Source organism: Balaenoptera acutorostrata, chromosome 4 (genome assembly GCF_949987535.1).
Source record: "Balaenoptera acutorostrata chromosome 4, mBalAcu1.1, whole genome shotgun sequence".
In the NCBI taxonomy this organism is placed as follows: Eukaryota; Metazoa; Chordata; class Mammalia; order Artiodactyla; family Balaenopteridae; genus Balaenoptera; species Balaenoptera acutorostrata.
This window is the reverse complement of record NC_080067.1, coordinates 128,856,948-128,873,247: the sequence shown is the minus strand read 5'-3', so window position 1 is coordinate 128,873,247 and position 16,300 is coordinate 128,856,948. Positions and strand designations below refer to the sequence as shown.

The 16,300-nt window shown below is 33.2% G+C and overlaps 1 protein-coding gene across 2 annotated transcripts in view; it reads right to left on the bottom strand.

Annotated features, from left to right (window-relative positions):
• NCAM2 (neural cell adhesion molecule 2) overlaps nucleotides 1–16,300 on the bottom strand; it is a 497,247-nt gene that overhangs the window by 126,376 nt on the left and 354,571 nt on the right. For both annotated transcript variants that reach the window (XM_007164135.2, XM_007164136.2), the window contains exon 9: nucleotides 15,444–15,594. In XM_007164135.2, coding sequence (XP_007164197.2) covers nucleotides 15,444–15,594 — 151 coding nt within the window. The remainder of the gene's footprint in view (nucleotides 1–15,443; nucleotides 15,595–16,300) is intronic.

Sequence of the window (16,300 nt, the reverse complement as noted above, 5' to 3'; positions counted from 1 at the left end):
TTACAGGTTCATGATTAATTAAATCAGGCAGCTCACTTTACAACCTCACTATCTACAGTACTATCCATTTTGTGAATAAAACTGAAAAGCATTATTAGGGTAAGCTTTACAATCAATGAAAAAGTCTTTTAAAATCATATTGTTAACATAAATATGTATGGCCCTTGTAAAACAGTATTGGGATTATAGCAAATCTGTCTTGCATGCTCTCCAGAAAATGTACAGACTTCAGTGAAAACACTGCCCTCTCTTGTGGTCATCATACTTCATGGTATAAAATTTCCAAATTTTTCTTTAATGTTAAAGTTTAAGAACTACAAATACTAGCAACAATAATTTTATTTTGTAATAGAATATTCTATTTGAAAAGCTTTGACATTCATTCCTCACCATAAATCACAGTATATAAAGATACCATTTGCTTCTCTCCATGCTATTATATATATCTGGTCAAAGCCATATTCATTACCTGGTCAGTTTTAGAAACCCCATCCTACTGGCTTACTGGCCTACTAGTTTCTATTTTAAGATAATGTTTAAACCTTTCTGAAAGATTCTTTTCACACCTCTTAAATCAAAAACATTTATGATGGCTTATAAAGTTCGACACTAGCTGGCCTATGCCTACTCCTGTGACCTTGTCTCCATCCAGATCCAGATTCTTTGTTCCTTAAACCCTAACCATCCCTGACTCTTTCCTGCTTTCAGCCCGTTGTACTAGCTGTGACCCCGTCTAATCGCTTTTTTGTATATTTCACCTTAATGTGGTTGTATGTGTTCCATCCTCTTAATTAAAACATGTTCCATGAGAGTAAGGATGATGTTGCTTTTCTCACAGTCCGTACAGCACCTGAATTTATATTTGACACTCAGTAGATACTCAGTAAATAATAGTTAACTCAATGAATGAAAACCCAGGACAAGTATGTATTCTAGATACTATCACTCCATTTAACAGAGGAAGAAAAGTGTGCCAATGTTTGCTTGACTCTCCTAACATCACAGAACTTAGTACTTCAATCCTGTGTTAATCTATAGTAATACCTTGCTTTTCACAGAGTCTTATTGCCTATTTTGTGAAGAAGCCAGCCCTTTAAATTAGCTAAGAATTCACTGCATATGTTTTTTTCTTTTAAATATCTAAAATACCTTGACACTTTTTTCAGTCATTGAATTTTCTCATCTGATTTATGCCGAAGGAAACTACCAAGGGAATAAAAACTAATATATCCTCTGGCACATTTAGAGGATAATTCAATTAATAATTTCATAGATTCAGTTCTACTGTATGTTCACTCATATGCAGAATCAGCTATGGCAATTAATTGGGTTCAGTCCATGTGTCATGGGAATTCTAATGGCTACACGGAATACTAATTTAGATGTGTGCTTACTGCCAGCTAACCATAGCACTAGGTGTGCATTTTCTGTACTAAATTTGAATAGCCAAGTTATGCATAAATCTCAGCATATTTTATAACTCTGGAGTCATAAGTGTCATTTATATTAAGATATACCTATATGTGACTTCTGAGCATATGCTGGGTTTCTCTTTAATTTGTTGGTAGTGATTTAAGTATTAAATCACTGTTTAACTTTTCTTAATGATCATAAGAAAAGTTTGATCACAAGTAAGGTGAATTAGTCCTCCTTTTACTATTACTGTTCTTTCTCTTGTCCTAATCTCTTTCCTCCTTAAAGCATACATACAAATACTAATAAAAGTATTGTACTACTTATGGCTATTCTGTTCCCTATTGTTGCTTTATATAATTGAAAACTCCAGAAAAGGCTACAGTATTTTGAAGATTATTATTATTATTATGATGCACAATTTCATGTGTAAATTTAGGATACAAAGCTTAAGTGAATCTCTTTCATAAAAATTTCTGAGTAATCAAAAGAAGGATGATTGGTCATACAGATATACAGTGTTAAAGTAATTTTACAAATAACAATAATATTAGTTTCTTCAGAATCTGATTTAGCAGTAGCACATTCTGTAACTTATGTAATTTGTGCTTATTAATGTCAAACAAATTTAAAGTTGGTCACTATCGTTAAAATTGAAAAGAAAACTATCAAGTAAAATGTAAATTGTTTATCTAGTGATTTAATTTGATGTCTAGGTTGTTAATTTTATATGAGGTAAAAATAGCTCCATAAATTTAATTCATTTCTTAAACTCCCAAAGTCTATCAAACCCTGATGACTTAAAAAAAAATCAAAGCAAATAAAAACACTTCCACTATTGTATCTTAAAGGCTTTGGTGTGCATTCTAGAATGTTGCTTATTTTATGCATAATGGAATGACTAGGTCACAACAATAGAAAACAAGCAAGAAAAACTCAGTATCATTGTCTTCATCATCATCATCATCATCATCATCATCTTAATAAAAACAAGACTGGAAATAATGATGATGATAATAGCTAACATGGTGCTTATGACTTCGTTATTATTTTAAGCATGTTATATAATTAGCTAATTTAATCGCAATGAGATCACATTATTATTATTATTATCACCATTTAACCTTTGAATTTATCCCCTTTTAACTGAAAGACTGAAAAGTAAGGAATTATATAAACTTTTACTATATCCCTTTAAGTCTCTTAATTGAAAATTGGTAACAAATTGGCACATATTTTTAACTTTCAAACAACCACAGTATTATTTAATAGGACTTAAATCACAACTTCTTTCTGCTTGACTATTGTTTATGTTGACAAACATTTTATGTCTTTAATGCATACTTAATTAGAACACTATTTTACTTAAAGAGGTGATAAACTATCATCAAAATTTAATTTTTTACATAATCGAGCAAAATAATTTGAGCCAGATGGAATAAATAAAGCAATTCAAGTTATGATTAGAAATGAATCATATGTGATACATTTTCAGAGCATTGAATCATAGTAAATAAAACCAAAAAATGTACAGCCTCTCCTAAAATAGCAGTTTATTGATATGAGTTTCTCCTTTTAACAGTATTTTTTTTTTGAGTTAAAAAATGTGTACTCTTTTCTTTTATTTTGGTCTCCCCACGATGAATATACTGTCAATAAATATAAAGCAGCTGGTACTATACTATTATGTACAACATTTATATTACAAATAATTGATAGTTTTAAAAATCAGTTAAATTAAATTAGATTTAGAAGTCAGTTAAATTAAATTAAAAGTATATAGAAGCAAGAACCCATTGTAAACCATAGTCTGAATGAAAAACATCATAGATAACGAAAATTAATCAAGGAAGCATTTTCTTAAACTTTTATGTTTATTTAAAAAAATTTATTGTCAGTTTAATTAAATAGGTAACCGCATAGTCTCTCAGTCACCTACAATTTTAATTCACCAAGTGAACAAATCTGTGAAAGTGATTTCGATTTTGCTTTCCCAAAGTAGAACTCTAAATTTAGAAAAAAACCAAAGTAAATATTTTAGAATATCTATTACATGCAAAAACATCTTTGGGATTTCCCCAAGAGCTTCCGAAAAATCACAAATATGTGTTTCTTTTTTCTTCAGAAAAAAGAGAGATGTTAGAAATAATTAAGTTTGTCTCTGTGGACATTACATTATAGTGGAAAAGTTTTTACTCGTTCTGGGAAAGAACATCTAGTTGTGTGAAATCAAAACATTTTAAATAAAATTTCAAAATAAATGTGCATATATTCAAATGAAATTTTTATCTTGGTTTATTAGGATATGAGCTGGAATTTTTACACATCTAATTCTTATTTTTGAGTAAAGATCTTTTTTAAATGAATAAAATAAGCAATCATATTGAGGAATATTGCTCAGGGCAAGAAAAATGTTTAAATCAATTGTTTTAGCACTGATGACTCAAGAGTACTGGAAACAAAAATTAGTCATATTATGAAGTCTGAGAAAATCACAGAAAAATATAAAAGTATCAAAAATAGGCTATCTTTTATGGTATTGAACTGACTGCATTGGTAATTGCTCTTATTACCTTAAAAGAGTTTTTTAGGAGGCCCAAGAAAAATCAAAATTTCCTAAACAAACAGGATTGTCATTGAATTATTTGTATCTAACAAGAACTATTTGAAATTCTACTGCTTATGAAGCATTTTGAGATACTAATAGTGATAAAAATAATTGTTTAAAGAGGTTAATTGCTCTTATCAAGGCTTCATCTTCATCACCGGGACAGAAACAGTTTATCTTGTCATCAATACCAAAGGAGAGAGGACATTTTACTCCAGATGACCATATAAATATGAAATAAAGGGATATATCTAAGTAAACAGAGTAAGTCAAATGAGCCATATAGGTTTTAAAATTGCATAGATACTGAATCAATATTATCTGATTCTCAGGTTCCGCTTCTTTAAGATACTGTGGAAAATTTTACATTTCTAAGAGGATTTTTTTTCTTTATTATTGCTCAGTTGTATAATCTCTATGACACATATTTAATTATATGTGCATTAAATTATATGTTATACTTTCTAAGCTGTTCCATATAAGTAGATTCCAGCTTCCTAGATACATTGCAATATTTTATATCTTTCAAATATTTTGAATCTTTGAAAGGCACTATTAATACACTATTTCTAGTGTTATACAGTAAATATTATGAAATCAAGTAATTATTATGAAGCTTCTTAAATGAAGATACAATAGTCTCATTGACATCTTTAATGTCTTGAAAAGTATGTTGGTTTTTCTTATTCCGTATGTGATGACTATACAAGCAAGTCTAAAGCAATTTAGAGAAATGTGTAAATATACCTATTTTTACAACCAAAATATTATTTTAAAATTAACTATCTGAAATTTCACTCATAGGCATGAACTTCAGATATGGCTTATTTTATTTAGTGAATATTCTCTCCAAAAGCCCTCCCAATAGATTAGGAGTGCATTTCCCTGCTGGATTGATGTTAGGCTTAACCATGCGACTTTTTGAATGTGACATGAGCAAACGCTTGAAATTTTCTTTCATTATTGAGTTGTCCTCTTGTGCTTCTGCCATCACCACGGTGTAGCTTCTTCCATATAGTTGCTGCCTCCTCAGTCTGGTTTCAAGTGTTACTGGACCCATAACATGGAGTTAAATAAGCATTGCTGCTTGAAGCAGAGCTCCCTATTCAAGGGCCGTCTGGGTCAGCCAGTTCCAGTTGACTATGAGATTACTACTGTATGTCACTGAGTTTTGGAATGTTTATTATGTATATTTATTGTGACATTAGCTGATGATGTATCTCACTGCACTGCTTTATTTTTTTTCTCCTTAGCCATTTTCATTGATTCTTATATATGTTGCTATTTTGTCTGTTTTTATTAATGTAAATATATTTTATTTATTTTTGGCTGCATTGGGTCTTTGTTGCTGCATGCGGGCTTTTTCTAGTTGCAGAGAGCGGGGGCTACTCTTCATTATGGTGCCCGTGCTTCTCATTGCAGTGGCTTCTCTTGTTGCGGAGCACGGGCTGTAGGCACGTGGGCTTCAGTAGTTGTGGCGCCTGGGCTTCAGTAGTTGTGGCTCGTGGGCTCTAGAGCGCAGGCTCAGTAGTTGTGACGCACAGGCTTAGTTGCTCAGCGGCATGTGGGAATCTTCCCGGACCAGGGCTCGAACCCGTGTCCTCTGCATTGGCAGGTGGATTCTTAACCACTGCACCACCAGGGAAGTCCCTATTTTGTCTTTTTTATCATTGATTTTCCTTGCTAGAATGTAAGGTTCATAAAGTCAAGTGTTTTTGTTTGCTTTATTATAATTCTACATACTCAACACTTGAAAAAGTGCTTGGTGTGTAGTACATACCTGATAAATACTGTTGAATGAAAAAAATATAATTAAGATCCTAACTTTAGTATGCTTAAATTCATAAAATAATAAGTTTAGATCCATCTTTTCCTCTTGACACATCAGGACACTAAAGCTTGGGTAATTTAAATGAGTTGACCAATGCCCTAGGATTAGACCCAGCAGATTCATTAAAATCTAAGAATAGCTCGTAATACTATGACATTTAAACATTATTTTAGTAAAGCCCAATATATGAAAAACTAGTTTACATCATCGCAAACTGTGAGCTGGCTTAAGTCCATGGATAGGTATCAACAATCCATGGACAGTATGAAGAAAAGCTGTCCTTGCCTTTGCTCCACTGAAATTAGATACTGAAATTTAGAGGATTTAAGGATTTATGGCCACAGAGTTCTGGCTGATTGGATTCAAGTTGTTGGACTGGTCTTTTTCAAGAATTAATTACCTTAACTTTGAATGGTCATGCTATTCTGGACTATGGTGTCAGGTAAGAAATCCAGCAAGGTAAACCTACTGGCACCACATCCTAAGGAGGGGGAGGAAGGTGGGAGAGCCCTGTTATGGACTGAATGTTTGGGCCTCCACAAAATTCATATGTTGCAATGTGATGGTATTAGGAGGTGTGGCTTTGTAGAGGTAATTAGGATTAGATGAGGTCATAGGGAGGAGCTGCCATGAATGGGATCAGTGCCCTTAGGACTCAGGAGAGAGCTTTTTCCTCTGCTCTACTCTCCATCATATGAGGATAGATCTAGAAGACAGCAGTCTATAACTGGGAAAGGTCCTCACCAGAACCCAAACATGCTGGTTCCCTGATCTCAGACTTCCAGTCTCCAGAACTGTGAGAAATTAATTTCTGTTTTTTATAAGTCACACAGTCTATGGTATTTTATTATAGCAGCCCAAGCAGACTAAGACAGGCTGTAAGCAGTCTGTCACAAGGTCTTAGCACAGTTTTCAGGATCTTCAAGAAGACACAACTCAGTGATGTCAGTAAAGGCTTGATGTGATGTGATCGCAATGTGCAGCCTCACCCTGTGAAGTTCTGCATTAGTTCCATCTGTGAGGTGGTCTCCTCTGTCCAATACAGAAAGCTCATTCCTATGAATGAATTTTTGTATCTCCTCCAAACTGATATGTTGATCCCTAATTCTCAATGTGATGGTATTTGGAGGTGGGGCCTTTGGAAGTAATTAATTTTAGATGAAGTCATGAGAGTAGAATCCCCATCATGGGATTAATGCCCTTAATGAAAGAGGAAGAGAGAGGAGGTGTATCTCCTGCGAGCATGCACCAAGGAAAGGCCATGTGAAGACATACCAGCGAAAGAGCGCTCACCAGGGACCTGACAATTCTGGCATCCTGATCTTGGCCTTCCAGCCTCCAGAACCATGAGAGATAAATGGTTCTGTGAAAGGCTCCCAGTCTAAGATATTTAGTTACAGCTGCCCAAGCTAGGACATTCACTGTACTAGTGACAACTGGGATCACTGCGAAAGGTCTTCATTCCAGAGGAAGGGCAGAAAGCTGTGGCAAATTGGATGTAGAGATTGATATTTCTGGACAATTAGGTTAAGCTGGTGCCAAGAGGTAGTGATAAATCCAGTAGTTACACACAATGACTATTTCATTTGTTTGTTTGATATTGGTTCATTTCTAAGATTTATCCTCTCAAGGGTTAGATATTTCCTAAAATTCCTTAACAACTTTTCATCATCATAATCTCTGAAGTACATTTTCAAAAAATTTAATCTGAATCAAATTATATCTGTCAGAGACAGACAAAAATGTGATAAAACTAGAGTAAGTTATAGTATCTGTATGCATGAAGAATGTGATATTTCAAATTTTCCCAGGAGGTTCATGTAAAGTCTGGGTTAAAAAAATACAGGTGAGCAGTAAAAGATTTTTTCACCTTTCTCTTTTAATGATCTATTCTTCTTATCTTCTGGATGTAGACATAGACTTTATATTTCTTTCAGATGTTCCTTGAAATTATCATGAAGGGTATAAAATCTAAATAATTGCTGACATTAGAACCAATTTACTTCTGCAAATAAGCCATTTCTTTAAAGTCTGAACAATTTAAATGTATTATGGTGAGTGTATAGGGTAGGTTCATAAGACAAGATTTTAATCACAGATATAAAATGTTTGTCTGCTATGAACAAGGAGTTTTCCTAAGTGTTACTGAGATACTCTCTTTAAATGTTAAAATCATGGTCACATCTTACCTACCTCATCCTGTACATGTAGCAGAGCATGCTACTTGAATTAGTTATTTTGAAAGACTGCAAAACTTGAGGAAATAATTGTGCAATAAAACAAAGTTTTATTAATTATACGGAATACATGTTAAGTATAGCAAGTAACATGAATATGTGTTATAAGGTTAATTAATATCTCTATATCCTTAAGAGGTTTCTGATATTGCTAACAACTTTTATACAGGAGAAAATTCATTTGAATATTGCTATTATCTCTAACAAGAAATAAAAGCAGGTGCAGAGAGCTCAATGAGAAAAAAATGTAAATGAAAAATCCAATATTTCTTAACATTTTTACCATGTAACTGTTAAATTAATCACATAAAATAATTAAGTCTAATTAATAGGTAATAAGTAATGAGTACCTACTCACACAACTTGATTCTAATTGCAAGCAAACGTACTATGTAATCGGTGCTTATTGCATTAAACAACATATCACATGCTTGTTATCTCCTTTGTTTTATAAATTGGAACTTTAGTTCAACTCATGCTTCTTAGAAAGGGTAAGACCTTTGGAATGTTGAAAATGAACTGGCAGGATGCCAAGGAGTCTGCTTAAACTGAAACACAAAAGAGGTTTTGAACAATAAACAAAAGGGATAATCTCCTAAGCACCTTAAGTTTAGTGGTACTATAATAAATGTGGTTGGTATCAAATTATAAATGGCTCAGTTCTTTGCCACTCATTCTTAACAATATTACACTGTACTTTCTTGAATCACATAGTAAAGAATGATAAATGTTTTGTGACATTGTATAATTTCTTTGTAATGCTCATAATTTCTGTACTGTTTTGAATCAAAGATGGAGAATAAAAACATTCTTACCATTTCTAACATACAAATATTTATTTACACCAATAACTTTTCATGGTATTACATGCCATTGCATTAAATTGTTATTACTACTATAAATTTGTCACTAAATAAAATATCCTATTTTATAACAACACAGGATTTAATTATCAAGAAATAAGCTTATTTGATAAGCTAAGTATTTATCATGGTTGTTATGCTGCCCTATCCAACCAAAATTTCTACTAATCTCCAAATGAGAAGATAATAAGATATTGTACAAATAGTAGTATTGCAGGCATGAAAAAGTGTTCCAACCTTCATAATACAATGACACTAACAAGGAAGTTACTTACAAGTGAAAGAGAAGAACAGGCTAAATTTTAAATTACAACCATGGTCATATGTTCCAAATGATTATTTAATTCCATACTCAAAAATAATAAGGGAACAAGGGAATAAAAAGGGAACACTCTTGCACTGTTGGTGGGAATGTAAATTGATACAGCCACTATGGAGAACAGTATGGAGGTTCCTTAAAAAACTACAGATAGAACTACCATACGACCCAGCAATCCCACTACTGGGCATATACCCTGAGAAAACCATAGTTCAAAAAGAGTCATGTACCAAAATGTTCATTGCAGCTCTATTTACAATAGCCAGGACATGGAAGCAACCTAAGTGTCCATCGACAGATGAATGGATAAAGAAGATGTGGCACATATATACAATGGAATATTACTCAGCCATAAAAAGAAATGAAATGGAGGTATTTGTAATGAGGTGGATGGAGTTAGAGTCTGTCATACAGAGTGAAGTAAGTCAGAAAGAGAAAAACAAATACAGTATGCTAACACATATATACGGAATCTAAGGAAAAAAAAAAAAAAGGCCATGAAGAACCTAGTGGCAAGACGGGAATAAAGACACAGACCTACTAGAGAATGGACTTGAGGATATGGAGAGGGGGTGGGGTGAGATGTGACAGGGTGAGAGAGTGTCATGGACATATATACACTACCAAATGTAAAATAGATAGCTAGTGGGAAGCAGCCGCATAGCACAGGGAGATCAGCTCAGTGCTTTGCGACCACCTAGAGGGGTGGGATGGGGAGGGTGGGAGGGAGGGAGATGCAAGAGGGAAGAGATATGGGAACATATTGTATATGTATAACTGATTCACTTTGTTATAAAGCAGAAGCTAACACACCATTGTAACGCAATTATACTTCAATAAAGATGTTTAAAAAAAAAATTGGTCTTAGGGAAAAAAAAATATAATAACTATAGACAAATGATAACATAATGGTATTTACTCTGCTCCTACCACATAAATAAAATCTGAATTTTAGCTATTAATGATATTTAGATGAATAATTATTTTCTTTTCTTTTTTTTTTTTTTTAGAGTTGAAATAGTAGTATATTGACTAGTAGTATAAGTAATAGTATATTCAGGTCAATACACACGAAGTTTATTTTCTACTTAAGTATAAATTTATCTTTTACTAGAATATTTATATAATATAAATAAACTTTCATCATAATATTCATCCACTTTAAGCATTTTTTACATGATTCAGTTTTAATAAATTATAGTAAGTACCTAGAAGGTACTAATCTCATTACCTACAATAGAGTAGAGGTTGGGTACATATATGGGAAAATTTGTATCTTGCTAAATGTAGCATAAAGTTTGAAAAGTGAGCTGGTCTCCCAGCGCTCTGGAATTCATCAGTAAATTTGATTGTGAAAAATAGAGCATCTTGAGTAAGGCATATGAAGCAATACTGTAAGAGTCTGGGTTAATCAAAGAGGAAGCTAGACTGCCAGAGATTTTCAAGTAATTTGTAACAGATATGTAAAAGAGATTCATCATGGGGAGAAAACAAGAGGCCACAGCTTAAATATAGGATTCATGTATAGGTTAAATCCACAAGAGAAACTCCTTTCATTTAAAGATTGAAAAAAAAAAAAAAGGAAACATGTCAATAGAGTGCACGAATAAAGTTTGATAGTGTGTTTATTAATCTTAAAATATAAAACATTTTCCTTTGCTTTACATGAAATTCAGCCTATATCAGGAGAATTATTCCCTTTATAGGTAAAGGATACTATTAAAATTCTGAACCTCTAAACTCTAAAACTCAGCTAAAGCCATCCTGTATATTTATTTATTTTTAATTTATTATTATTATTATTTTTTTGGCCACGCTGCAGGGCTTGCAGGATCTCAGTTCCCTGACCAGGATTGAACCCAGGCCACAGGGAATCCTAACCACTAGACCTCTAGGGAAATTCCCTATCTCTCAATTTAAAATTTGAAATGGTTCACATATGTAGAACTTACTATACTTTCTAGGTAGATTAAGTGTGGGTATAGATAAAAATGTCAAATTAAATAAAATTGACTACACAGAAGATTGATACACAGAAGGAGAAAAAAGAAGCTCAACTACTTTTTAGGACTTTGCAATTGAACAATCTTTTGATCAGGGTAATGGTTTCTTTAAGGATGTATGATTATGAAAAATAAAATTTGAAAAAAAAATGAAGGGAGGAAATAAATTAAAAATTGCTGAAAACTGAAACTAAGACATTCATACTCTTGTTTCCAGGAACTAGGGAAACCAAAAATTCTTACGACAAAGTTTTCTTAAAAACAGAATATATATAACTTTCTGTTTCCATAATGGCAGGGCAAGCCTGTGATAGCCCAACTCTCCTACTGGTAATAATTAAAAGGACTAGAAATAGCACAAATCAAGCACAACAACAACAACAACAACACTACCCTAAGGCTTCTGGAGAGTAAACAAAATCAGGGATTGTGGAGGGGAATGAAAACTAGTTTCTTTGGGTTTTTTCTTTCACCCTCATTGCTTTTTCTAGAGGGCAGGTACTAGATAAGGAGCATCGAAGTGATTCTGGACCTAAAACTCATCCAGAAATATAGAGGGTATGCTGGAAAGAAGCCAATACAGGTTGAATATTGTGGGGGTAATCCCAGACAGGAGTCAGAGAAGGAGATGCCATAATTCTGTATATAAAACCACAGAAATCTCAGCCTAAACTCTGAGCTTGGCATGCCTAGAGCAGATACAAAAATGTATAGCAAAGGCATTGAAAAATCAACTGTGAGATGTGAATCCCTGATTACAGGAGGCAACACAGAACTTAGAGGTGATTATCTACTTAAAAATACTTTTTTTCCATATGGTTGTCAAGACCCAGAGTCTGCACAACATAATATTTACAGTATCCAGGACACAATGCAATATTTCTCAACATTCAACAAATCAGGAGAATATGACCAATTCTAAAGGGAAAAGACAATTAACATATGCACATCCCAAGATGATTCAGATGTTGAATCTACCAGATAGAGATTTTAGAGCAGCTAATTTAACTATATTCCATGAGGTAAAGGAAAAACACATATAGAATTAATGAATATATAAGAAATCTCAGCAGAGAAACAAAAAATATAAAACAGAACAAAATTAGAAATTTAGAACTAAAAAATTAATATCTTAAATAAAACAAAAACCTCACTGGATGGACTCAGTAGCAGAAAAGAGATGATGCAGTAAAGAATCAGTCAACTTGAAAAGCAAACAACAGAAATTATCTAATCTGAAGAACAATGAGAAATAAGATATATAAAACTGAACAGTGTCTCAGAGATGTTTGAGCCAAAAAGCTTAATGTGTGTAAGTAAAGTCCTAGAGATGAAAAAGAGATTAGGACAGGACAGATGTTTGAAGACATATGATAAAAAGCTGCCAAATATATTGACAAATATAAATTTACAGATTCAAGAAATTCAGTATACCTCAAACAGGATAAACCCAAAGAAAACCATACCTGGACATATCCTAGTCAAAGCTATGAATAACAAAGATGAATAAAATAACTTGATAGCAGCTTTAGAAAAATGACACATGGGCTTCCCTGGAAGCACATTGGTAAGGAATCCACCTGCCAGTGCAGGGGACATGGGTTCGAACCCTGGTCCGGGAAGATCCCACATGCCACGGAGCAGCTAAGTCCATGCACCACAACAACTGAGCCTGTGTTCTAGAGCCCACGAGCCACAACTACTGAGCCCGCGAGCCACAACTACTGAAGCCCGTGCGCCTAGAGCCCATGCTCTGCAACAAGAGAAGCCACAACAATGAGAAGCCTGCGCACCACAACGAAGAGTAGCCCCCGCTCGCCACAACTAGAGAAAGCTCACGCGCAGCAACGAAGACCCAACACAGCCAAAAATAAATAAATTAAAAAAGTAAATTAAAAAAAAAAATTAAAAATTAAAAAAAAAGACACATTGCATACAAGGGATAAACAATTCAAATTACCATGGATTTATCATCAGAAACCAAGGGGGCTAGAAGACAGTGGAGCCATATCCTTAAAGAAATGAGAACCCAGAATTCTTTCCAGGGGAAAAAAAAAAAAATCATCAGGAATGACAGAGAGAACATTCTCAGATGAAAAAAAAAAAAAAAATAGACTCTATCCCCAACAAATATGCTCTACAATAAATGGGGAAGAAATTTCTTCAGACTGGAGGACAATAATATCAGAGGAAAATCTGAATCTTTAAGGATGGAGGAAGAGTAAAAGGAAATGGTAAAGAAATGAGTAAATAATACTTTTTTCCTCTTCAGTTCCTTAATATATCTATAACTCTTAAAACAAAAATCATCATAATTTCTGGTGAGATTCTCAATTAATATGAATGCAGATATAATACATATGATATTAATAATAAAAAAAGATCAGTGTGGAGCACTTGTAAAGGCACCTATATGCTTGTCAGGTTTCTACATTTAATGTAAAGTGTCAGATAATTAACTCTGAGAGAACCTGAACAGCTATTGAACATTAAAGTACATCGAGTCAAGTCAAAGATTAGTGGAGAAAATGAATAATTCATGAGGAAGACATATATGGGAGAGAGAATAATGATCCCCCAGTGATATTCACATCATAATCTCCAGAACTTTTGAGCATGTTACTTCACTTGGGAAAAAGAACTTTGCATCTGTGATTAAGTTAAGGATGTTCAGCTGAGAAAATTATCCTGGATTACCCAATGTGGGTCCAATGTAATTGCAGGGAAGTCATATATAGAGAAGATGTGAGGAAGGAAGCAGAGTCAAAGCGATATGATGTGAGAAAGACTCAATCTGCCATAGCTGGCTTTGAAGTTGGAAGGAGACTGCAAGCCAAGGAAGGTGGGCAGATTCTAGAAATGGAAAAGACAAGAAAAGGGAATCTCCTGTAGGGCTTCCATAAAGGAACACAACCCTACGGACACTTGATTTTATCCCAGTGAGAATCATTTCCAACCTCTGACCTCAAGAACTTAAAATAATATATTGTGTTGTTTACAGCAATAAAATTCCTGGTCATTAGTTATAGCGACAATAGGAAACTAAGAGAAGATAACTATAAATGTGTACTGTGTCACTGAGCCTCAAAATATATGATGCAAAAATCAACAGGATTAAAGAGAGAGAAAAAAGTTCACAATCATGGTGGAGGATTTTGACAACCATCACTCTAATAGAACAAAACAAATTCAGTAAAGACATAGAAGATTAAAGAACACTAACACCCACCTTGATCTAATGTATGTTTATAGAGCACAATATCTGCAGAATACATATTTTTTTCAAGTACACATTATGTATTTACTAGGTAGATCATATGCTGGGACATAAAATAAACCTCAATAAATATGAAAACAATCAAAATCATATAGAGTGTGTTTTCTAAGCACAACTGTATTAAATTAGAAATAAGTAACAGCAAAATATCTATGAAAACAATAAATATCTGGAAGCTAAACGTATCTTCATAAATAACTATTGACCAGTGATGAAATCACAAAGAAATGTAGAAAATATTTTCAACTGAAAGCCAAGAGAAAGACAACATATCACTATTTGTGGCATGCAGTTAAAATGCTACTTAGAGAGAAATTCCAGAAAAAGCTGAATAAACCAATATGCAAGACTTTAACAGCAAAGGAGGAATGCATCTGTGATCAAAAAACAATTTATAGTTTGTTAGCAATCAGCCTTTGAAAAATAGAGTATCCTAAGTACTGTATTTTAAATACTATACAATAACTTATGAGGATGTAAAATAATTCAACAAAACAACTTGAAATGAGAAATGAAATTCTCACTATATATGTGAAACACAGGACCATTAATATTAGGAATAAACAGATAAAAATCTAAGGTGATGTTGATCAATTACTGATAACTAATATAATTCAGTTTACATTGTGTTTTGGGTTAAACGCTGTGTAATAAAAGGCCACAATTCTCAGGATAAGCAGCATTAAGACCATTAAATATATAGCACTGTGAAATCTCCCATAATCGCCACTAGATGTCTCTAATAACTGACTTTGGCTGCATTCCTTCTAAAGTTATGCATTAAATACTACAACACGAACTACTGTATTTTGATTTTCCTACGAAAATACATGTTTTTCAAAGCAGAAAAGAAAAGTTGTTTTAATAAACATATAAAATGAAAATAACTTACATTCAATATCAAGGTACATGCTTTTTTGGTGCCCTCCAATTCTACTTGCAGCTTCACAGTCATATCTCCCTGAATCTGACAACTTCACATCTTTAATATGCAGTGATGAGCTTCTGTGCTGCCCTCTGACTTCGATACGTCCGTCTGGGCTCTGTTTACATTGATTCAGGAAAAAGAAAGATTTTATGTTTATTTTGTGTAAAATGATGAAACATATTTCATTTATCATAGACACAATAAATGAAAATAGACTCTTACCTGTATTCATTTTTTATTTCAAAAAAGCAGTGTTTATTTATACTTTACTGTTTTTAGCTTATCCATTTTACCAGCGCACTTGCTCATAGGGACACTGACTTGTAAGCAGTAAAAACTTAAACATAAGTTTTATCAACCTCTTTTATTTACTATGCTTTTTGCTTTTTATAAAGCTAGTATGTTCTTCTAGGAAGGATTCTGTTGTCTTTCAATTGTGTTCTTTACAAACATAGCAAAATGACAATAATGCCTATTCAATTCTGGCTAAAACCTACCAGTGAAAATGATATTCCTGCTGTATTTTAGTTTTCTATTTCACTACATAAGGAGAATGTATCAAGATGTATGACAATTAAAGATTTTAAGAGGAATTTATAGTTTTCATTTTTGAATGAACACAACAGCATTGCTCATAAGCATAATTGGTACCATATGCATCACAGATACACTATTAAAAACACAGCATTCTTAGGAAGTCATTGGAAACAATATGGAAATTATTAATCACTTAACTCCACAAATATCACTCAAATCAAGGAATTGCTTATAATCCAATAACATATAGATTATATTTCAAATAAGAATTATCGTGTGCAACA